General features: G+C 36.8%; 1 protein-coding gene across 2 annotated transcripts in view; it reads right to left on the bottom strand.

The window, feature by feature from the left end:
* MATN2 (matrilin 2) overlaps positions 1-25,235 on the bottom strand; it is a 210,364-nt gene that overhangs the window by 172,089 nt on the left and 13,040 nt on the right. For both annotated transcript variants that reach the window (XM_074200464.1, XM_074200463.1), the window contains exon 2: positions 21,525-21,703. In XM_074200464.1, the coding sequence (XP_074056565.1) occupies positions 21,525-21,666 (142 nt within the window). In that variant the 5' untranslated portion in view covers positions 21,667-21,703. The remainder of the gene's footprint in view (positions 1-21,524; positions 21,704-25,235) is intronic.

Below are 25,235 nucleotides of genomic sequence, written 5' to 3'. Positions count from 1 at the left end.
TTGTTATTTATACCTCTTAGTTTCAAGACATCAGCAAATTTGAAAAATATACCACTTAAACCTTCAATTAAATCACTAAAAATAGTGATTAGAATAGGGTCAAGGAAAAATCTCCATCCAGTTTGCCATCAATCCTTGATCAACACTCTTAGGGTTCAGTGAATTTTGAATATACCTAACTACATTTGCAGTATACCATTCCATCTTAACCAAAATAATGTCTACAGACTTTCTAGAAACAATGTATGCACAGTAACTATGTCTGTGTCATTTTCCTGCTTTATCAGTCTATTAACCCCTTCAAAAAAGGACACAAAATTAGTATATGAAGATTTATTTTCTACTTAGCCATCCTGGTTTGTTAAGATCATTGTTTTTCTTTCTATGTTATTATTATTGAATCTTGTCTGACTCTCTGTGACCGCATCTTGGCAAGGATACTGTAATGGTCTGCCATTTCCTTCTCTAGTTCCTTTTACTGAGGCAGAGTTAAATGACATGTCCAGGGTCACACAAACTGTTGTTTGTTGTTATTTGTCCTTCATTCTCAAAGAACATGCCATCAGGAAGGTGATCTATGACAAGCACAGGAATTGAACTTGAGTGAGAAGGTGCTGTGCTAGGTTACAGCTTTACTTTCTCCTCTGGAGCCAAATGTTGATTCTCTATTATCAAGACAGGTAATAAGGAAATTGATATAATCAGGACAACTGGAGATGGTCCTGGATGTGAGGCAATCGGTTAAACGACTTGCCCAAGTCACACAGCTAGCAAGTGGCAAGTGTCTGAGGTTGGATTCAAAGTCCTATCCTGACTCCAAAGACAGTGCTCTATCCACTGCACAACCTAATTGCCCCCTTTCTATATACTCACCAACATGTAAAGAAACAGAGTGTTGATTTCTTAACCTTTGATCTCTATTAATAAAGTTTTTAAAATTTTCAAAAGGCATTTGTGAGTAATGAATATTTCTGTCTTTGATGACTAATTATTTAACCAAAATCAGTATGAAGAAATCTCTTAGAGATTTACCCAGGTCAAGATCTAATCCAACAGTAAAATAAATTCTAAATTTGGACTAATGGTGTCTGCTCATTGTGTTTGTTCAAACAGATCTGGAAAATGTTGATTTTTCTGAAGACAGGTGTTAAGAAAATTGATCTCTTTGACCTACCTTTGAGTGACCTAAGTCATAAAACCTAAAATAATCCACCTCCTATTGTATTAGCTAATCAGATGTGATTAAGCATCCCTTAGGAACATCTTCTCTTCAAAAAGCATATAAACTGTGATTCCACTGCCACTTGGGGCCTTTGGCCTGAGAGAGTCTGCCAAAAGATCATCTTTTTGTTTTTGTTTTTGTTTTTGCAAGTCAATAGAGTGAAGTGACTTGCCCAAGAGCATACAATTAAGTAAATATTACGTATTTAAGACTGGATTTGAATTCAGGTTCTGACTCCAGGATCAGTGCTCTATCCACTGCATCACCTAGCTGCACCCCCAAATTATCATCTGTTTTATTGATAACCTTCTAGTCTTATTAATAAAATGATTAAATTATCCAGAAACTATATCTCTTGAACCTTTATAATTATGACACATTATAACAATCTTGTACATGCTTCTATGTGTGTATATATACAGTAGGGTAAAATGGTGAGCAGAGTGACATTGAGATACTTCTTGTGAAGCATGCCCTTTGAGATAATGAAGTAGTCTCTTCACTGGTGGGTCACTGAGCAAGGAGGAGTCTCCAATAAAGAGATTTTCAAAAGGAGAGACAACTCATTATTTTTTTCCTTTTCCAGAATATGAGGCATGGAATTCTCTTTTGAAACCAGGTCTTACTAGCTTCTAGGCTAGCTCTTTATCTATCATAGAATATTGTATCAGGAGTTCAAATACCTGAGAAGTTAAGGGCCAGCTATGACATTAGGGAAAATGTCTCAGGTCCCTAGTTTCCTTATCTATAAAATAAAAATTTTAGATCATATGATCTCTCAGGACCCCTTTAGCTCTGAATATGACACAAACAATGACATACAACTCTCTTTTCTTTGTTTATATTTATTGGCAACAGATGTAAACATCAGCTTCAAAGAGACAGTCGTGTTAAGGAAGAAACAAAAGAATCTCATTAAACTTTTAACAGTCTCCCAGGACTAATAAAACTTTTTTATTGTCAGGAATCAAACTCATCTCACTCACCCTACTTTAGAATCCAATTCCATTAGAATATCTCAGGTCATAACAATGACTTCCTTACCACTCCCAGCAACCTTGCCAGAATGGAACATTGAATGGGGAGTGGAGGGGTTGATGCTTGAGAAAACAGCAATAATTTGACTCAGCTGTACAATATCCAATTGGATGGCTATAGTGGCTCTACAACTTTACTAGTGTTCCAGAATTACTGAACATTCCAGTTGGAAGGGACTTAATCTAGTCTCATTTCCACTCCTAATTCTCCAGACTTTTCCACCAGACCCCGCAATCTTCTCAAACTGGGAAATCTTTTTTGACCCTGAGATTTCCTCCTCTGATTGGTGAGTTCCTCAAGAATTCTCCATTTTAAAGCAGTGGGGCGGCTAGGTGGTGTGGATAAAGCACCAGCCTTGGAGTCAGGAGTACCTGGGTTCAAATCCAGCCTCAGACACTTAATAATTACCTAGCTGTGTGGCCTTGGGCAAGCCACTTAAACCCATTTGCCTTGCAAAAACCTAAAAAAAAAAAGATAATATAAAGCAGTGTTCAGATTAATTATGTTCCTTCCTTCATTATTCACTTTCCATGCCCCCAAATAGTTGTATCTTCTCCACCCTATTCCCTTTCATGGTCTTCTTTGGTAAGAAGGTAAGCTCTTAGAGGGCAAATACTGTCTGTCTTTTTTGTTTATTTGTATTCCCACTTCTTAACATAGTACCTAGCTTTTACTAAATAGTTAATAAATTCTCTCTCTCTCTCTCTCTCTCTCTCTCTCTCTCTCTCTCTCTCTCTCCTCTTACTTATCAATCATTTATCTCCCTATCATTTATCTCTTTAATTCTCTGTCATATATCTTTCTGTCATCTATCAAACATCCATACATCTATCTAATTGACCAGCTATCTAGAGGCCCTAGAGGAGAAACTATTTGTTCAGTAACCCAGTATGTAGAATCAAAGATTTATATCTGGAAGACTTCACTAGTCATCATGCTCAACCACTCCATTTTTTAGACACTAAGCAACTAAGACTCAAGCAGCAGATTAATAAGAACAATGATGATAATAGAGATGGTGATATTAATAATTATAATTTATATAGATTCTGCTATTTTTTTCAGGTACTAATCATTTTATAAATATTATCTCATTGGATTCTCACAAAAAAAAACCTAAGAGGAAGGTGCTATTTAACAATTGGGGAAATTAAGGCAAATAGAGACTAAGTGACTTCAAGATTACATAGCTAGTAAGATCCTAAGGCTAGACTGGAACTCAGGACTTCCTTGAGTCCATGCCCAGCCCTCCTTCCACTGTGCTGCTTGCTGACCATATAGAAGGTCTGCATAGGAGAAGGAGCTTGTTCAAGGTTTATCAGGTAGTGTCAGAACCTATACTTGAATACAGATCTTCTGATTTGGAGATTAATGCTCTTTCTTTTTCTTTTCACAGGGGACTAGAACACATGTGTCATTAGAAATTACCCGCATGCAGACCCAGAATCATAAGAAATGCTCCAGAGCATCAAAAAGAAATTCATCATAAGCTGCCATGGCAGAAAGCATTAGTTATATCAAAGATCAAGTCCTGGTTTTGCAATCACTTCTGGTAAGAATTATCTCTAATCAAAATAAAAGATTATAGGAAAAGAACTCTGAACAAGAATTCAGAAGGCTTTGTTTCTAGTCCCAACCCTGCCACTAACTAATTGTGTGACCTTAGAGTAAGCAATTTAATTTCTCTGGGACTCATTTCTAAAGGGAGGTGAATTTAGGGTGATGATTCTGATACTGAATCTCGTCAATAAAAATCCAGAGCTCAGGGCTCTAGGCTAAGGATTATATTAAAAGTATCATGTTTAAATATTAGTGATCATTAGATACTTGAAATATAAGAATATCCCCATTAGTAAGTCTTTTAACAACACAGTCTTTTATTATTATTGATAATAATAATGACAAAAAAATCTTATGAAGCATTTTAAGATTTGCAAAGCACCTTATGCATATTGTTGAGTTATTCCCCAAATTCCTTTTTCAGTTTTTCTTTCCCTTTAAATATGAAGTTTGTTAATGCTGACATGTTACTTTCTGACACCTTCCCAGATAACTTCTCTTTCCTTTCTGAGTCATTTTTTTCCCCGTTTCAGGCTACATAATTCTTATTAGGATTCACTGGGGAACTATATACAAAGTCTTCAATAGTATGTTACTTATTAATTTGTCATTTTGTTTCTGAGTAACCGAAACAGGACAGACAAACTACAGTTAAATGGGCTGCCAATACTACAGTTGGAGGTCAAAATAATTGATGAAATTGGACTCCGTACAGCCTGTCTGGGAGGAGAAAGATGAAAAGATGGAGTAGGAGAAAGAGAAGGAGGAGAAAAAGGATGAGGAAGAGGAAAAGGAGGAGAAAAAAAATAGGAGGAAAACAAAAAGGAGGAGAAGGGGGGAAAAAGTTAATTTTAGCCAGAGTATAAGATTAAGACTAAAAGAGATATTGCAAAAACCAGGGACTAGTCATAAAAAAAAAAGTTTTCTAGAATGAACAAGGAAAAAACTGGTTTACAGGAAAAGGAGAAAATGAGAAATATTGAACTATTTAGTGACCATTCATTCCAGAGAAAGAGAAGAACCTACCTGACAAGGTCCTGTCTGATGACTGGGTGGGGAATAGTTAAGAGAAACAAGATGAAAATGAGAAGAGGAAATTTTGGGCTCTTGACCAGGATAGTTCTGAAAGGACCAATAAATTACACTTGAGGCAGCCTGCAATAAATACTAGGAGTGGAATGTTCATCTAAAATCTTTAAAATCAGGTTGGACCATGAACTAGAGAATCTAGTCACGTCCCCCCCACCCCACCCCCAAGAGGGGAAATCCTGTTCAGTCTCAACAGCTCCCGGCAAGGAGCCATAGGCTTTAGCGGATGCTTTCCAAGCCAAGTCCTAATTCCCTGAGTCCTGTTGCCTGGACAGAGGGCTTCTTGGATTCATCTGAGCTACTTGCTTATAAAGGTTTATCCCTCTTCTGGGGACATCCCTCATCTTGATGAATGGAAAAGAGTTTTCAGGTCTCCAAGGGACTGCTCTGGTATAGGGGAGCTAAATGTGCCAGGCAACAGCTAGATGGCACAGTGGATAGAGCTAAATTATGTTGTATCATTTTATATGGGCAACTTGGTGGCACAGTGGATAGAGTGCTTGACCTCAAGTCAGGAAGACTGGAGTTCACATCTGGCCTTAGAATTAGCTGTGCCACCCTGGGCAAGTCACTTAATCCTGTTTGTTTCAGTTTCCTCGCCAATAAAATGAACTGGAGAAGGAAATGGCAAACCACTCCAGTATCTTTGCCAAGAAGACACCAAATGGAGTCATGAGAGTTGGATACAACTACACAAAAAAGGTATCAGGCACTATACTAAAGTGCTCAAGATATATAAAAGGACAAAAACATAGTCCTTTCTCTCAATGACCTAATGTTACAATAGGGAAGACAGTCTATAAATAATTAGACATATACAAGATATATACAGAGTAGGTGGAAGGTAAGTAATTAGACACATACAAGTTATATATGGAGTGATAGAAGGTAATATGATAGGAGAAGCCACTAGCAATTGATAAGTCTTCTCTCTTGTAGAAGATCTTGAAGAAAACCATGGAAAGTAAGATGCATGAGAAAGTAGGTAATTCTGGGCAGAGGGGAAAGCAAGTGTGACAGTATGGGCAAAACAAGTATGTATGTATGTATGTATGTATGTATGTATGTATGTATGTGGAATAGCAAGTTGGGCAGTGTAGTTGAATTATATAGTTATTGAAGGAAAGAAAGGTGAAAAAAAACTGGAAAGCTAGGAAGGGAGCATGTTATGAAGGGCTTTAAATGATGACTAACTGCCCCAGCTTTTGTATCCTTGAGTGCAGAGACTGTAAACAAAAAGATAACTCTAGGTCATTGGCATCCTTGGTGATCTCACTCTCCCTGAGTGTCATCGGCTTGGAGCCCCAGATTCATCTTCCACCTATTCTGTATATATCTTATATATGTCTAATGATTTATAAGCTGTCTTTCCTACTAGAACATAAGGTCCTTGAAAGAAAGGACTATATTTTTGGTCTTTTCTCCAATTCTTAGTCTAGTGCCTGATACATATGAAGCATCTTGCTCCATCTCTAACACTCCAATAAGGTGTGTCCTCTGGCTGTACATCAAACTGGCAGATGAAATGAAGGTGAGAGGGTTAGCCAACACAGCAGAAAACAGAATCAGTATTCCAAAAGACCTGTGAAGCTTATAACCACTCATATTTACATAGTGATTTAGTGATTGAAAAACATTTTTCTTAGATGGTATAAGCATCATGACTCACTTTACAGAGAAGGAAAATAAAATTTAGAGATAAAAACTGATTTATCTAAGATAGTATAGCTAGAAAGTAACAAAGCCAAGACTCAAATCATTGCCCTGATTCTCAATCTGGTGCTCTTCCTACCATATCTCACTGTTTCCAGCTAGAATGATGAGCTGAGTCTAAAACTAAATTTAATAATAAATTTAATTAGAAGGATTAATGTGATGTTTGATCATGGAAGAGAAACCCTGAGTTTATGAAGTACAAACTTTGACAAGTCCATCTAACTTAAAAAGGTTTTTTGAATTTGAATCCTTTATTGAATTGCTGTCTCCTTACTGAGGACCCATTAGCTAACTGGCATAGTAGATAGAGCATCAAGCTTGGAGTTGGGAGATCTGAGTTCTAATCCTGCCTCAGACTAACTGAGCAAATTACTTCACTCTGTTTGTCTCAGTTTTCTCATCTGTAAAGTGAATTGGAGAAGGAAACTACTCTAGAATTTCTGCCAAGAAAACTACAAATGGGGTTATGAAGGGTTGTATATGACTGAACAATTACCTCCATCTGAGGTAAACACAAAAGGAATCAGCACCAGAAGACAATCAGTAAGTAATGCATCTTTTGACTATGATGAAATATGAAATCGATAGATGGAACCCATGGTCCAGGGCCTCTCAAAGGTCCAGGCTCACAAAGCTCAGTCCTTTTTGATTCAGTTTTGTCTTCATCTAGAATGTACTCCAGAAAATCTCCAACTATAGCTTGAATATATCTTATAGATATTCCCAAATATTAATAATAGGTTCCCTTTTCCTACATAACAAGCAAGGGAATAAACAGATATCTGTTAGAAAAGTCTTCATTTCAACCTGTGAAAACTAAAAAAAAAGACACAAAAAGTCTCACAGGTGCTCATAAAGAGTTATAGAAATCATGCACAAGGGCAGCTAGATGGTGTAGTGGCTAGAGCACCAGCCCTGGAGTCAGAAGGACCTGAGTTCAAATTTGACCTCAGACACTTAATTACCTAGCTGTGTGACCTTGGGCAAGTCACTTAATCCCACTGCCTTGCAAAAAAAAAAGAATGTATGTGCAGCACTCAAAGGGTTTATAGAAGTTTATAAACAAATAAAAGTATATAAAGCACAAAGAGCCTATCAATTCCCTCAAATGGAAGGAAGAAGAGAGGGAATCATTTTGTTCAACATTTTCAGCCATGTTAAACTCTGCATGACCCCAGTTAGGTTTTCTTGGCAACTGGAGTAGTTTGCCATTTCCTTCTCTAAGTATTTATTAAGGACTTATGTGCTTGACAAGTATCATCTCATTTGATCCTCACACCATACCTGTGCACTATTATTATCATCCTCATTTTTGCAGTTGAGGAAACTGAGGCAGAGAGATTGAGTAATGTGCCCAGGGTCACACAACTTATAAGTGTCTGAAACTCCAGCTCAGGGTTCAATCCACTGTGTCCCTAGCTGCCTCTAAATGGTAATCTGTTTAGCTGAACAAACAATACCCCTTCCCATTGTACCTGCACTGGCCAAATTGTTTGCTGGAGAGAAAGAAAGCTTCCTAATAGAACTGTCCAATAGTGGACTGGAGTTCATTCAATCAACAAGCACTTCCTAAACACCTCTCATGTGCCAGGGCAGCTGGATGGCATAGTGAATAGTTTTGGATCTGGAGTCAGGAAGATTCTTCTTTCAGGCTACATCTGACCACAGACACTTCTCAGTTGGGTGACCTTGGAATAGTCACTTAACTCTGCCTCAGTTCTCCACCTGTAAAATGAGCTAGAGAAGGAAATGTCAAACCACTCTGGTATCTTTTCCAAAAGAAAAATAATCCAAATGGGGTCACAAATCAAAACAATTGAACAACGGCAAAAGCATGGGCAAGGCACTGAAAATGCAAAGACAAAAGTTAAATAGTTCCTGCCATCAAGGACCTACCCAAGTCCAAGTACAGGGTGATCTGTATCTGATCTCAAATGACCTTTGGGTTCCCCTTTGATCTGTGATAATATGAACCAACTGCGGTTGTTTAGTTAATATATAAGACAACTTTGCTATTTGGGAAAAAATACATGACTTTGTCAAAAATTTTAAATTTCATTTATTAATCAATTTTTCTTGGTGTCCTTTTTGTATTCCACATCTGATAAACTGGAACAGTAAAGCTAATCAATACAGCAACCTAATCGAACAGTATATTATATTTTCATATTTCATTATTATTGTTATTCGTTAATATTGCTATTGCTGACATCAATGTTAAGTATAGGGTTGGCAAAGTTCTTTAGATCCATTACCTCATCTGTAAACCTTAATAATGCCTGTAAGATCTAGAAAAAAGACTATGTCAGCTCTCCCATCTCTTCACACAAGGGATCCTCTCCCTTTTCTTCAACTAAAGTTAGTAGCAACCAATAGTTTCCAGGTTAGGTTAGTGAATTTTGTCTTCCCTAACACCTCCATCGAGGGAATCAGAGCTGAGATTGACTGTAACAGAGGAAATAGTCAGTAGTCAACCCGGAAGACAAGGACAAAATCTCAGCTTCCAAAGTTTTGCAAACTAAGCCTCTCCACCAAGCTTAGCCTTTAGAACTTGGGTGATAAGTACGAGAAAATCACTAGCATTCCCTCTGCCAAAATTTTAAAGCACACTTTACAAAAGTGATGATGAGTTATGATTTTTCTGATTCACTTGAGAGATAGTAGTACTTGATTTGAGATATTAAGTGCATAGAAAAACAGAAATCCCAACCTCCTGGTTCTAATGGGCTCTACTTCCTTGCTTGATTACTGACTGTTCCAGAGGATTGTGGGGAATATCTAAAAATGCTTTGAGCATATCAAATACTAGAGAAGACTATCTCCTATCAGCACCAAAGGAAGATGATCTTTGTTCTAGGTTTTGTGCAACTGACTAAGCTGACAAAAGAGCTTTCTCAAAGGCTACAGGAACCAATGTGGTTCACAGGTTTATGTCAGATAATGGATGCAAAGTCTTTTACCAACCCTAAAGTTGACACCAATGTCAATAATAATAATGTATGATATTTTAATAAAAATTGCTACCAGACAACAGAGCTGTAAGTAGCAGTTTTGTGTGTGTGTGACCAGGAGCAAGCAGCAAAAAATTCAATCAATCAAAAAATATTTATTAAGTCCCCAGCATGTGCCAAGCCTTGTTTCAGATACTCAGTATAACAGAGACAAAAGTCAAATAAATATTCCCTTCTCTTAAGAAATTTACATTCTGACAGGAGAGACCACATGTTTCGTTCAGTGCATCAGAGACTGGGGATTAAGTATTGAATTTATGTTTTACCTCTCTATGTTCTGCTCCAGCTCTCTAACAAATTTCCCTTCATTTTAGATCTTTTCCTTTCATGCTGGAAGGAAAGAGAAGGGAGGGAAGAAGGGAGAGAGGATGGAGGGAGGGAAAGAAGGGAGGAAGGGAGGAAGGAAGAGAAGAGGGAAAGAAGGAAGGAGTGAAGGAGGGAGAGAGGGAAGAAAAGGAGGGAGGGAGGAAGGAGGGAAGGAAGGGAGGAAGACAGGAAGGAGGTAGGGTGGGAGCAATAGAAGAAAAAAGGAAGGAAGGGAAGATGGAAGGGAGGGAGTAAAGAAGAAAGAATAGATGGGAAAAGAAAAAAGAAAGTAGGAAGGAAGGGGGAAAAGGAAAGAGAAAGAAGGAAAAAGAGAAAAGGAAGAAGTAGATTTGAAGAAGAAAAAATATTGACTAGGAAAATACTGAACTTTAAAGTTTACTTTAATGCAAATGATATTATTTTTGAAGCTCTCCCAGAATTAATCACAATATAGGAATGAGTATTTTTACTCTATACATTTTATTAGGGACACATTTAAGAGAGTTGTTGATTTTGTTGTAGAAGTCTAGTCTAAGAATTAAAAGTTATTCTCACTGGGGCAGAAAGACTGGTTCCTATAAGCAGTATCATAGTATGATTTGGTTTTCTTTGGGAAGTTACAGAAGTTTCTCTGCACTTTTTGAAATGCACAGGGTGTGACTTGCTACAAATAATAAATTCAAGAACGATAAATTACAACTCAACAACAGCTGAATGTAAGGGTGGGAAGCTCTCTTCGGAAGTCTTTCTACAGTCACTGATGGATGTTTAGACAGTTAGACAAAGCAAAAATTCTGATTTTGTTTAATCAGATTGTTTTCTTGACTCAACCAGTATGGTACTGGCAGATAATGCCTTTTAACAGATCAATACACACTCCTCCTTCACCCTCCCCTTTTCTTTTAAGGGGCCCACCTTCTGCTAACTTCAACCCCAAGAGAAATTTTAGCAGCTAATCAGTACAATCCCAGGAGAAGAACTAACCCAGGATAAATTTATATTTTCCAGCTGCAACTAGAATCTGGCTGCTGCTCAGCAATTTTATTCACCTCTCATCTACTCTCTGGCCCACTCCCTACTGTAATGGGTTCAAAACTTTTCTTTTCTAAAGTCCATACATCGTGACTTTTCTGTTGCATTTGGAACTACTGACCTTCCCTGCCCTACCAAACATATTTCCCTTCTTGAAATCCTTCCCTTCCTTGGGTTTTTTTCCCATATATTATTGGCCTATTACCATTCCAATTATCCTTTTCTGACTCCTCTCTTTATTCCCATCCTCTAACAGTATCTAACAAGGTTCAACCTCTGGCCCTTTGCCCTTTCCTCTCTACACTTAACGCCTACCAGAACATGTCTTTGTTCTTAGAGCTTTATCTATCATTCCTATGCTGAAAACTTCTGAATCTCATCCAGCAAGCCAGATATAGAAATGAAGGTCTTTGGATTGGGTTTAGTAAAACATCTAGACAAGGTTCAGAAGACTGAATTTGCCTCAGGAAACTGATTAAAGACCTTTAAACTGAAAAGGAAGAGAAAAAGAAAAAAGAATAGAGATTTTAGTCTCTAAAATGATATAGCTACTAAGCCAGATACCACAGAGGTCAGCACGTATGACATGGAAAGAATAATAGCTAATATTTATATTATATTTTAATTTTTCAAAGTACTTTTCAAATACTTTCTCATTTCATCCTAACAAAACCCTGAGAGTTTAAATGTTCTTATTATCCCCATTTTACAATGAGGAAACAAGCAGAAGGGTTAAGTGACTTGCTCAGGGTCTCACAGCAGTAAGTATCTGAAGCAAAATCCAAGCATTGATCTTCCTGACTCTGAGTTCAGCATTCCATTCATTTTGCAACATAGATAACTAAAAACAACAATAGTAGATGTGATAACTTATTGGGGGGGGGATAATGGTGAAATAGAATGGAAATGATACTCATGTGCATAATAGGCCAATAATGAAATTATGACAAGGGATGGTTGCAAAATACAATCTCCAAGTTCCTGCTGAGACTTTGTAGAACAGAACTCATGTCTGATACATGGCAAAGGAAGAGTACATCTCATTCTAGAAAAGCAGGTAAGACAGATAGGGTGGTATGGTTCATAAAGAAGAAATTCAGGGTGGCTAGGTGGCGTAGTGGATAAAGCACCAGCCCTGGAGTCAGGAGTACCTGAGTTCAGATCTGGCCTCAGACACTTAATAATTACCTAGCTGTGTGGCCTTGGGCAAGACACTTAACCCCATTGCCTTGCAAAAACTAAAAAAAAAAAAAAAAAAAAAAAAAAAAAAAAAAAAGAATGAAGGACTAACATCATCATCATCACGTTTCCTTCCTTTTTCCCCTCCCTCTTTTCTTTCTTTCTTCTCTTCTTTCCTTCCTTTTTTCTTTCTTCCCTTTCTTCCTCCTTCTCTTCCTTCTTTTTTTCTCTTTATTTCTCTCTCCATACTCTCTTTAAGTAAGTGGTAGATTCCTTGTCACTTGAATTTTTCAGACAGAACCTGGACAATCAGGCAGAACCCAGAACAACCCGGGACTATTATAGATGGAATTTGTAGTTTAGATAGAGGTTAGACTAGATGATCTTTCCAACTCTTAAATCTTATCACATAAGAGACAAATGGGCAAGAAACATAGTTACTTAGAGTTCTTAGTCCAAAAGAGTATAAAGATGTAGGGGCACAGTAGAAGCCACTATGGTATATCCTCATCAGTGGGTAGTCCCTGCCTGTGAAAGAAGCAACCTAGTTCATAACAACAAGCAAAAGAAATATTCTAGTGTTGGTGATCTGATCTCTGTCTTACCCTTTACCTTGGCATCATTGCTATTACAAGTTGTTATATCAAGGAAACACTGAATTTGTTTTTCAGAAGTTCATCTCCATGTAGAAGACCTTGAGAAATGTGCTAACCAAAATATGAGAAACTAGTCTTTCTTAGCCTATGCATGACTTGGCTATAGTGTCAGGCTGGATCAACCAAGGTTTTCCCCTGGAAAAGTGGGGTTAGTCTGAGTTTCTTGGAAAATGGACAACTACCATGATGGGGTATTTTGGGTGTGGCTGTAGATCTTAGAAAAGAATAAGAGATTCAGCTTCAGCTGATCAAATTGGTAATGTGGGTAGCTAGGGAGGAGTAGTGGTCCCATTCTTGTGCTAATTAAATTTGAGTATAAGAAATTATCTCCCCCCCCCAAAAAAAAAGAAATTATCTCTGAGGCAACCCTTATTTTCATTTCTGTTGCTTTTTTGATCTTCATTCTGAAAGAGGACCAGTGACATCAGGAGATTGATACCTTTCTTGAGTTGCAAGTGAATTGGATTTAAATGAGGTAGGGGTAGTGCAAAGTCATTGACCTCACTCCTCCTCCAGAGTCACTGGAGTCTGGCGGCAAGACATAGGTGAGGATGACTGCCCAGTGATGGCCCCAGATACAGTGGGGAGACCCTGGCCCTTTTAAGCTAAGGTCTTTCCTAGGTCTCAGTTTGTCTGAGACAACACTCATTCAATGTTTAAGACTTGATAAGAATTGAAGCAAAAAATGATCTGGTTTGACTTCATAAAAGAAATCTCATTTCTAACTACATGGGAAAGGAGAAAGGAAGAAAGAATTTCTTGAGAATCAACAGACTCAATTTTTCATCTATACTCAAGTCCTACCTGCCTACAGAACATCTCACCATACCTTAGAACTAGGAGTTAAGAAAGGACATTAGAGATCATCTAGTGTATCTCAGTCACTTTATTTATTTGTTTATTTTTCCTTTCATAGTTTAAAAAGAACTGATATGATGTAATAGAGAACTAAACTCAAATCCACAAGACCTGGGTTCAAAACACATATTGACTTGTGACTCTAAGAGATACCATTCAGTGTTCTGGGTAGCTTGTTGAGTCCCTTAAGATGCAGGAAAAAAGTGCCAAGCCTACAATAGTTATGGGAGCTTCCCATATACCAACAAAACCACTTGTGCAGTCCTTATCATTTTCCTGTAACAACATCAACAAACATGAATGTTTCAATGTATTTTACAGATGAGGAAACTAAGACCTAAAGAAATTAATTTGAAAAAACAGAATCTGAATTCAGGTCTTCTGGCTACAAATCCAGGGTTTTTTCCACCATATTGTCTTGCCTTTCTCAGGTATTATATAAATGGAAAAAGTGATGAATTTGGAGTTTGGAAGTTGGGTAAGTCAAAACTTTAGTGGCACAGTGGATAGAGCACTGGTATTAGAGTCAGGAGGATGGCAGTTTGAATCCAGCCTCAGATGCTTGACATTAGCTATATGACCTTGGGCAAGAACCCTGATCACCTCAAATCCAGGGCCATCTTCAGTTGTCCTGATTCATATCTGGTCACTGGACCCAGATGGTTCTGGAGGAGAAAGTGAGGCTGGTGATTTAGTACAGTACTCCCTCACTTAAATCTAATTCATGTGCTTGTCATAGTATCACCTCCCTGAGGTCATGGTCTTTTTCAAAAATGAAGGACATGGGGGCAGCTAGGTGGCACAGTGGATAGAGCACCAGCCCTGGAGTCAGGACTACCTGAGTTCAAATCTGACCTCAGACACTTAATAATTACCTAGCTGTGTGGCCTTGGGCAAGTCACTTAACCCCATTTGCCTTGCAAAAAAAAAACAACCTAAAAAAAAGAATGAAGAACAAACATTATCATCATCAAATGAGGGGGACTGATATAGATGTTCTTCAAGGTCCCTTTCTCATTCTAAATCTATGAATCTATGATCTGAAACTAAAACCCTCAGTTGCTAAGCAGATGACTTGGAGACATTAATTCTAAACATGGAGTCTTAGGCTGTGGAAGACTGGTCCTTGAGCTTAAGGATATTTCGATCTTTTATTCCCAAAGACCTTTGGCATTTTCACAGAGTCTCTGAATGTGGAATGTTGTTTTGTAGAGTGGAGATTTGTTTTCAGGAAAATGAACTAAGACTTCATTCATAAATGCCAAGAAATGTTAATAACTAGCAACCTGATCAGACATGCTGCTGGAAACAGCAAAATGAAATACATAACAATAGGATGTTAATCCCCAAATCTAGCCAACCCTTCCAAGTACATTATTATTTTAAGACATTTCAGCTTTCTGATAAAAAAAAATAGATTTTTAAATATATGTATATATATACATATATATATATACACATATACATACTTATATGTATATATTATAATATGTATATATGTGTATATATATATATATATATATATATAATCTATATCTTAGACTTCAGGAAATAGAGAAATTTATCTGAATAATAAAAATAACTTTCCTTCCTAGCAACAAAGACCTTCTACCTTCCTATACAGAAATCTTCCAATACAGATCTACCACTCAACAAGAGTTCAGACCTCAAATGTATAGAACATTTCATGATTACAAAGCATTTTGAAATATCTCATCTGATTTTCACAGTGACCTTAAAAATTAGATTCTTTCACAAGATGTTTATAGTACCTTATTGTAAAATTTGAGTTGATATTAATGTAATAATATATATATATATATGTGTGTGTGTGTGTGTGTGTGTTTTATACAAAAAAATAAGTGGAGCAAGTATTCTCCCCATTTTACAGATGAGGAAATGGAGATTCAGAAAGGTATAGCATGCATTAATGCAAAAAGAAAAAATAAACTTAAAAAATTTCAAAGAAACAAAAGAAGATTTAGATGTAGATTGAAATAATGCAAAATTGAGAATATAAGATTGTTACTGTTTAGTCCCTCCAGAAGTGTGCCACTCTTCATGACCCCATTTAAGGTTTTCTTGGCAAAGATTATGCAATAGTTTGCCATTTCCTACTCCAGCCTATTTTACAGATGAGGAAAGTGAGACAAATTGGGTCAAGTGACTTGCCCAGAGTCATACTGCTAGTAAGTTTTAAGACCAGATTTGAACTATCTACTGCATCTCCTACAGTTAAAGAATCAGGGTTTAAATTCAAATTTTCTCTATAACTTAATGCCTGTGTGAACCTAGTTGGTGTCCTAATCATTTTGGGCCTCAATGTTTCCCTAAGTGTAAAATGAGGGGATTAGATTTAATGATTTCTAAGATCCCCTTCCAGCTCTAATTCTTTGATTCTATTTTTGCCATTCCATTTTGCATATAAATTCCTAATAAGGTAAAATGTACTTTATAAAAGTTCTAATTTCAAGTATCACCTAGAGTTAATATCATGACACAAACATCAAAGAGAGAATATATGCCAGTTCCAATGTGACTGAAGAAGGAGCCAGGGAGAGAGACCTTGGGTTGAATCACATTACTGATACTGCAAGTCAATTAACCTCTCTTGAGTATCTGTTCCTTACCTGCAGAGTTGAGATAATATCCATAATACTCATCTCAGAAGGTGGTTGTAAGGATCAAATGAGAGAACTTATTTTGTAGTGTTATGTAACTGTGCTTGGGCAGCTAGATGGCACAGTGGAGAGAGTGCCAGGACTGGAGCCAGGAAGACTCATCTCCCTGAGTTCAAATCTGGCTTCAGACAAGGATCAACTGTGTGACACTGGGCAAATCACTTAATCTCTACCTCACTCAGTTTCCTCATCTATAAAATGAGCTGGAGAAGGAAATGGCAAATTATTCCAGTATCTTTGCCAAGAAAACCCCAGATGGAATCATGAGGAGTCAGACCCAACTGAAGTGACTGAACAATAACTGTGAAGCAATTCAGTCAAGTGGATAGAGGATGGTTTTGAAGACAGGAAGAGCTGGGTTCAAGACCCACCCACCTTTCACATATACTGATTGTGTGATGAAGGACCAGCTACTTTTCTAAGCCCTTAAGGTATATGAGTGTCTCTTTGGTACCTCTGAGGGTATTTCTCACTGGGATTTTTCCATCTAGATTAGAAACTCTCAGTATAGTAAATCTAAAGCCAGAAAGGACCTCAGACTTCAACAATCCCCTTCTTTTTTACAGAGGAAGAGATTGAGGTCCAGGAAATTTAAATGATTTGCTTAAGGTTCTTTAATTCTAGAAGTACTGTTCTATTATCCACTGTACCAATTATAGTGGAAACACACAGCTGGAATCCCTCAAAATGGAGCTGTCAGCTATTGTTACTTCTAAGAAGTATAAAAATGCTTGTCCTGTTTGCCCCTATTATGGGTTCTTTACAAACACCAGCTGCAAGTTATCAGTGGAACTTTGATCGACATCCAGAAATATAAAAATCCTAAAGTAAGTCAATAGGAAATGCAAAGAAAAAAACGAATAATAGTTGTAACACTAGATTAATTACTCATAATTATGACCATTCTACTCAATTTTAAACTCCCATTGAAAGTAAATACTTCTTTTTGTAAAAGTAAAAACACTTTTACATGCAGGAAAATGAAGGAGATGCACATCAGAATACACTGTAAACATGGTGAGAGTAATTTCTAGCCATCTCCTTTTAACCTGAGGACCAGCCTGAGGGAACATTTGGAATGCATCAAAAGCAAAAAGAGCCCATAGTTTTCTTAGGTTTGAAGAATCAAAGGTAAAGGTAGTGCCTACATATATAGCTATGGCTTCTGATTTCAACACATAGTACATAAAGGATGCTTAATAGATAAATTAGTTGGTGGCTTATCCCTCTTTGTCCTCTGTTTCAGCATTCCCCCGAAAGGTGGGGAAAGGAATAATACTAGGCTTTTGTAAATCTCTTTTCCTTCCCTAGAAACAAAGACACCTCTATCTCAATTCTTGATTCTGTTTCCAGGTTTTTGCTGTTATAGGTATTTTTCATTAGTCAAATAGCTAAAATTTGCTTTTGGATGACACAGCAGGTATAGTGGAATGGAAAAAATGTCTGGATATGTTTTTTTTTAACAACCACTGATCTTTATATAGTGTTTTGAAGTTTGTAAAGTATTTAACAGACATTATCTCACTGTAGTCTTACAACAAACAACTCTGTGAAATTAAATACCATACTATTGGTATCAGCCTATGTTCTATTCCAATAAGGAAACTGTGTCTCAAATAAGTTAAGTAAATTGATGAGTCTCAGACCTAGTAAGTGCTAAGAGGGATAATTTGAACCCAGGACTTCCTAATTCCAAGTCAAAACAGGTAAATAAATCAAGTCAACAAGCATTTATTAAGCAGGCACTGTGCTAAGTATAGCAAAAGAAGGCAAAAGAAAGGCAAAAAGACAGTCCCTGCCCTTAAGCATAAAATAAAATAAAATAAAATAAAATAAAATAAAATAAGGAGATAGCCTCCAAAAAACTATGTACAAACAAGATTTATACAGGATAAATTAGGGACAATCAATAGAGGGAAAGGCGCTAGGGCTCAGGGATTCAGGAAAGACTTCTTGTGGAAAGCAAGACTTAATTAGAGACTTGAAGGAAGTCAGGGAAACCAGGAGGCAGAGACAAGGAGGATGAGAATTCCAGCCATAAGGGACAGAGAAGATACTAAGTTGGGAAATGCAGGGTATAATAAAGAGATCGGTGTCATTGTATCATAGTATTCAAGAGGAGGAAGAGGAAGAGAACAAGTATTAAGGTAGGAAAAAATAGAATTTTTAATTTATTGGAGAGGTGTTGGAAAGGTAGAATTAACAGGACTCAACAGATGAAAAAGATGACAAGTGGAGGATGGCAGCAAGGTTATAAGCCTGGATGAATGGGAGGATAGTGGTTCCCTTGACAGTGAAAATAGTAATAAAGAAGAGCTTAAGAATGAATAAAGATGGGATGGCTAGATGGCGCAGTGGATAGAACACTGGCCCTGGAGTCAGGAGTGCCTGAGTTCATATCCAGCCTCAGACACTTAATAATGACCTAGCTGCGTGGCCTTGGGCAAGCCACTTAACCCCATTGCCTTGCCAAAAAAAAAACCCTAAAAAAAAAAAGAATGAATAAAGATAATGAAGTATGTTTTACACATGTTGATTTTGAGATATCTATGGGACATCTAGTTTTAATGCCCAATAGGCACTTGGAGATGGGAAAATGGAGTTCAGGAGAGAGGTTAGGACTGGATATGCATGTCTGAGAATCATCAGCATAAAGATGAAAATTGAATCCATGGGAGCTGATTAAATCTAAAGTAAAGTGGCATAGAGAGAAGACAAAACTTTGAGGGATACCCACGGTTAGTTGGGCCATCTAATCCTAATTAGGCATCCTAATCCATAGCTGGTCATTGGACCAAGATGGCTCTGCAGAAGAAAGTGAGGCTGTTGATTGTGCACAGCCTTGCCTTACTTATATACAATTCACAAGGCATTACCTTCCTGATATTATGGTCTTCTTTAAGAACAAAGGACAAATGACAAGAAAGATCCAACAAACAATAAAGGAGACCATGAGAGAGTAGTCTAATAGCTAAGACACATCTTTCTCCCTGAACCCCTACCCCTTTAAACTTTCCTGTTTCCTATGATCAACATCATCTAACCAGTCACCAACATAGATGTCATTCTCAATTCCTCTCTAATTCTCCTCCCTCAAATCTAATCTATTACCAAGGTCAATTGATTTTACCTTTGCCACATCTCTCTGATATGGCCCTTTTTTCCTCTAACACTGACACCTAGTCTGATGTGGACCCTCACTACCTCAAGCCTGGACTACTACAATAGCCTTCTGGTGGATCTGCCCGCCTCAAATCTCTCCCCATTCCAATCCATCCTCCACCGAAGTGAGTTTCCTAAAGCACAGAACCCATAAATCCTGATTGACATTCAGATATAACCTTTCCCTCTCCAACCCCTCCAGGCTTTTTACATCTTCCTCCTCACCATATACTTCTTCTTCCCATTCAGTGACCCTGTCCTTTCTGTCCAACAAACAAGGACACTCCATCTCTCAGCATTTTCTCTCTCTCTGTCCTGCCCCACCCCCCATGCTTGAAAAGCTGTCTCTCATCTCCATCTGCTGACTTCTCTGGCTTTCTTTAAGTCCCATCTAAAATTCCATATTCCATAGGAAGCCTTCTCCAGTCTCTCTTTTTTCCCCAGTGCCTCTTAATTACAGTACCTTCCCTCTGAGAGTACTCCCAATTTATTCTGAATATAATCTTATTTGTACATTGTTGTTTACATATTGTTTCTCCCTTTGAACTAAGAGGTTCTCTAGAACAGCAATTGTCTTTTGTCTTTTTTTGTAACCTCAATACTTAGCAAATGAAAGGCAATTAATTGATTGATTGATTTTATTCAATGACTGACAGTTCTCTTGGAGTCAGGAAGAATTGGTTTCTAGTTAACTGATACAGTGGCTAGACTGCCAGATCTAGTGAGAAAGAGCTCAAATTTGGGCAAGTCTATTAACTTCTGCCAGTCTGTTTCTTTATCTGCAAAATGGGGACAATAATAGCAACTACTCAAGAATCAAATGAGATAATATTTGTAATGCATTTCACAAATTTTAAAATGCTACATAAAAAATTCACTATTATTAATCAGGGAATTGGATTAGATGATATTTAAATCTTTTTAAACTCTAAACTCTATAATATATTCTATGAAATGGTGACATTCATTGTGAAATGAGATAGTAACTGTATAGCCTTGCAGAGTTGTTGTGAGAATAAAGCAAGATAATCTTTCCCAGAAGTCCCTATCTTTGGAGATTCAGTTCCAAGTACCAAGTGAACTTTGCTATGAGGTATCTTGTTATTTTCCCAAACCATAATATGTTAGAAACCATAATAAATACTGTTGTTGGACTGATGTGATCAAAATAATTTCACACAAAATTCTTCTTAAGATTAAGCTGTTGCCATTGTTATGGCTTTTTTTCTAATGCAAGTCTTATGTTGTATATTTAACTTGGACCAAAGTAACAAGACTAAGTTTTAAATTAAGATGTTTAATATTATTTTCCAGTTTCATGAGATTGTTATCCACCACTCTAAGTACATTAATAAGCAGCTAGGTGGCACAGTGGATAGAGTGCCCAAACCTCAAGTCAGGAAGAGTCATATTCCTGAATTCAGGTTTGACCTCAGATACCTACTAGCTATGTGACTCTGAACAATTCATATAATCCTACTTGCCTCAGTTTCCTCATATGCAAATTGAATTGGAGAAGGAAATGGCAAACCAGTCCAGTATCTTTGCCAAGAAAACCCCAAATGGGGTCACGAAGACTTGGGCACCATTGAAAAACAACTAAACAACAATTACATCTGTTTTTGTCTATAAAAGGTCCTCCTCCATAATAAACACTCAACAAAATAACAGAACTTTTCCCTCTTCTGGATCTTTATCCTATTTGCCTTCAGCAAACATTTATTAATCACTTTCTATGTGCTTGGTCTTGTATACAGAAAGATAATATCCCCAAAGTCCCTACCCTCAAGAAGCTGACATTCTCTAAGGGAGAATGTCTAGTTAATCATCCCTTATTAATTTTTGTTTCTTGGAATATTCAATTCAATAAGCATTTATTAAGCACTCTGCTAGGTGCTAGAGCTGAGAAAAAAGTTTATTTAAAAAATAATCATTACTTTCAGGAAACTTACAATATAGTTGAGGTAGGAGACATAGATGCAAGTGTTCCAAAGACAAATAGTTAATAACTTACCAAGTAAAGCAGTCTGAGGATGGGCCAGAGCATTTCTTCCTCTGGACAATGACCAGGGGAGGTGCCTCTCCCTGGCTTCAGCAGTGAAAAGTAGGATTTGTCCAAAGAACAAAAGAGAGCAGCCCAACACCATTTTCTCCATTTCAAGAAAAGTCAAATGGACAACCACCAAGGCCAGCCTGTAACACACAAATGGAAAAAAGCTGAATTTTCTGAGTATATGGTTGGAATGCTTTGTAATCCTGCCAACTCTTAATTATTCCTCTTTACATACATACCATGGATACTTAAAATGCCCTTTGTCTCATGGGCCAACAAAGAAAGTCTATGAGCTTTACATGAAGTAATCCTTAATCCCCAATGATGATGGTCTTCTTAGGATCCCCTAATTCTGGTAGTTGTAGGCAGGTGACCTTCATAGCTGAAATTTTTTACCACTTAATCCTTCAGTTACAAGAAAATTATATGAAAATATTTATATTTTTCCTGGGGCATTTTTAAAGAGTTGAGCTCATTTACAGATCTTTCACATTGCTATTTTAATCAGAAATGCTGAAAAAAAATCTTTTTTTTTTTTTTTTAGGTTTTTGCAAGGCAAATGGGGTTAAAGTGGCTTGCCCAAGGCCACACAGCTAGGTAATTATTAAGTGTCTGAGACCAGATTTGAACCCAGGCACCCCTGACTCCAGGGCCGGTGCTTTATCCACTTCGCCACCTAGCCACCCTGAAAAAAAATCTTTTCTTTAAAAATCTTGTGAGAAGGGGTGGCTAGGTGGCACAGTGGATAGAGCACTAGACTTGGAGTCAGGAGTACCTGAGTTAGAAGCTGGCCTCAGACACTTAATAATTATCTAGCTGTGTGGCCTTGGGCAAGCCACTTAACCCCATTTGCCTTGCAAAAACCTAAAAAAAAAATCTTGTGAGTGGGTCATTATAATTAACACAAATGACTTGAGGATTATCATTACCTTTTAAACCTTAGATCTGAAAAGAGAAAAGCTGGTTGTACCTTTTAAGAAGACAATTTTTCTTTCATATGAAGGTTTTAGATCACACAAATGATGATTTACAAGGTATAGGAACTATCCTAAATTTAGCATAATTCACAGTGGCCTTACAGAGAAGTTGTTAAAATATTTGTTTTATTGTCACTGTCAAATCTTATCTCTCCTACTTGGTAGCTAAACTAGTCTTCCCGGAATGGGAAGGCAAGAGGTACTTGGCAAGATGGAGGTTTATATCAACATGATTGGAAAACCAATCCATCGATAAATATTTTTTCATCTATGGTCAGGCCCTCTAAATTATGAAATAATCCCTCTTTGTAAGGGATTATCTTTTTACATTCTAATTGGGGATTCAATAAGTGCATTTAAAAATATGTATAACAGACATATAAAGCTAACAAATATAAATATATACCCGAAAAGTCTGATGAATAAGGACCATATTAATTTAATTGGTCAGAATCTCATGAATACAGAACTAGATTGGTTTGCCTCTATATTAATGATGAAAACAAAAAATTTTGGTAAGGAAATTAATCATTTAAGTGTGGCACCTAAGGATTCCTTCACATGGAAACCTCCAGAAAGCTGCTCTAGGTTAAGCCAATTTGTAGGTCAATAATCATTCAAAATCATAGCTCAAGAATCCCAGTAAAATGTTCATTTTTACATTTAGTTTAGCAGAAATGACACATAGTTAAAGCAAAAGACATTTAATCAAATAGCATAGAAAATGAAATCATAGTATAGCATAACTTTTAAGGATCAAGAAAAGATCCTCCCTATATATACATATAGTTATGTTCTTCCATATGATGTGATATAGTTTATATATGTAAAGAATATAACATACATGGCCATGGAGCGCAAAGGTAGGCACATATATATTACTACAAAATAAGCATGAAGAAGTGCATATATGAGACATACAATCTTGGCATGCACATGAAGATGTAAACATACAGACAAATGCAGTTCAGGCTACAGGCTATATATATATATGTGAGTATCTTTTTCTAGGAAGGGTTATACTCTTTCAGTCTAAACATCCCCAGGGCCTAACAAAAGGACCATGACAGCTAGCCCCAGGAAGGCAATCAGCAAAAGCCCTTGGATTAGGACAAAGTTCTTTTGACTCACGCTTTTTTGGTTCTTAAAGTCTGTTAACTAAGACAACTATATGACTTTGGGTTAGAAAATTTCTTTTCGTGTCTTTAATCCCAGATTTTTTCTATGTATCTCTTCAAACAATATAGGGACTCTATTTCACTACTAGCTCCACTCCTTACTATGTGGACTTTTCCATTTTGTCCCCCAACTACTTTTACCTCTTTCTCCCCGTTCACCACCCAGTTCCTGTTCCAGCTCCCTTTTACAAGTTTTTTTCTCCTTTTAGAAAGTAAACATCTTGAACAATTTATGAAAAATTGTGATGGAAAACCTTGTGAGGTATAAAATAAATAATTTTGATTACACTAAATCAAAAGAGTTTTGTACACATAAAACCAATGTAGCCATGATTAGAAGGAAAAGAGAAAAGTGGGAGAAAATTTTTATAGACAGCTTCTCGGATTCAAATCTCATATCTCAAATCCATAAAGAATTTCATCAAATTTGTAAGAATACAAATCATTCCCCAGTTGATAAATGGTCAAAAGATATGAACAAGCAGTTTTTGATGAAGAAATCAAAATGATATATAGTCATATAAAAATACTCTACATCACTATCAACTAGAGAATGCAAATTAAAACACCTTTGAGATATCATCTTATAAGTGTCAGATTGACTAAAATGATAGAAGAGAAAAGTGATAAATATTGGAGATGTGGAAGAATTAGGACATTACTTCTCTATTGATGGAACTGTGAACAGATCCAGACCATTTTAGAGAGAAATCTAGAATTATATCCAAAGAGTTATAAAACTGTGACCTTTGATCCAGCAATACTACTTTTAGGTCTGTTTCCCAAAGTGATTAGGGGAAAAAGTAAAAGAACAATAAAATAAAATAAAAATATAAAGTGCTCATCAGAGAAAAAAAAGAAAACTTGGAAGGACAGAAAAGCAGGATAGCTTTGAAAATGATGAAGTATTTATTACTTAGTGTTTTTTTAGAAGGATTTTATTTATTTTGAGATTTACAATCCCCCCCACACACAGAAGGCATTTTATGAGTCTTTACATTGTTTCCATAGTATACATTGATCTCAGTTTTGGAGCTCCAGTGGTGCAAATTGGTTATCGTGCAATACTTATACTTTGTGCTGTTTAAAAGTAAACAATATGAAATGGATATTCATTGTTTCATAACAAATCTTCTCTTTATGTTGTGCTGTGTACATGGAATTGCTCTTTTTATTTTGTCTTTTTAGGATCAGCTGGGTAGCACAATGGATAGACCACTGGCCCTGGAGTCAGGAGGACCTGAGTTCAAATATGACCTCAGATACTTAATAATTGCCTAGTTGTCTGACCTTGGGCAAGTAACTTAGCCCTATTGCCTTAAATAAATAAAAATTTTAAAAAAATATTTTGTCTTTTTGTATTTAATTTCAAAATGAATAAAAATTCCAAAGGAAAAATGTTAACTTATTGAGAGCAAGAATTATCTTTTTGTTTGGTTTTATATTTCTAGGTCCTGGCAATTGTAAGCACTAAATGAATGAATTATCTATCTATCTATATCTATCTATCTATATCT

The sequence above is a fragment of the Macrotis lagotis genome, chromosome X (genome assembly GCF_037893015.1).
Source record: "Macrotis lagotis isolate mMagLag1 chromosome X, bilby.v1.9.chrom.fasta, whole genome shotgun sequence".
In the NCBI taxonomy this organism is placed as follows: Eukaryota; Metazoa; Chordata; class Mammalia; order Peramelemorphia; family Peramelidae; genus Macrotis; species Macrotis lagotis.
The sequence above is the reverse complement of the archived record's forward strand: the minus strand, read 5'-3'. Positions and strand labels throughout refer to the sequence as shown.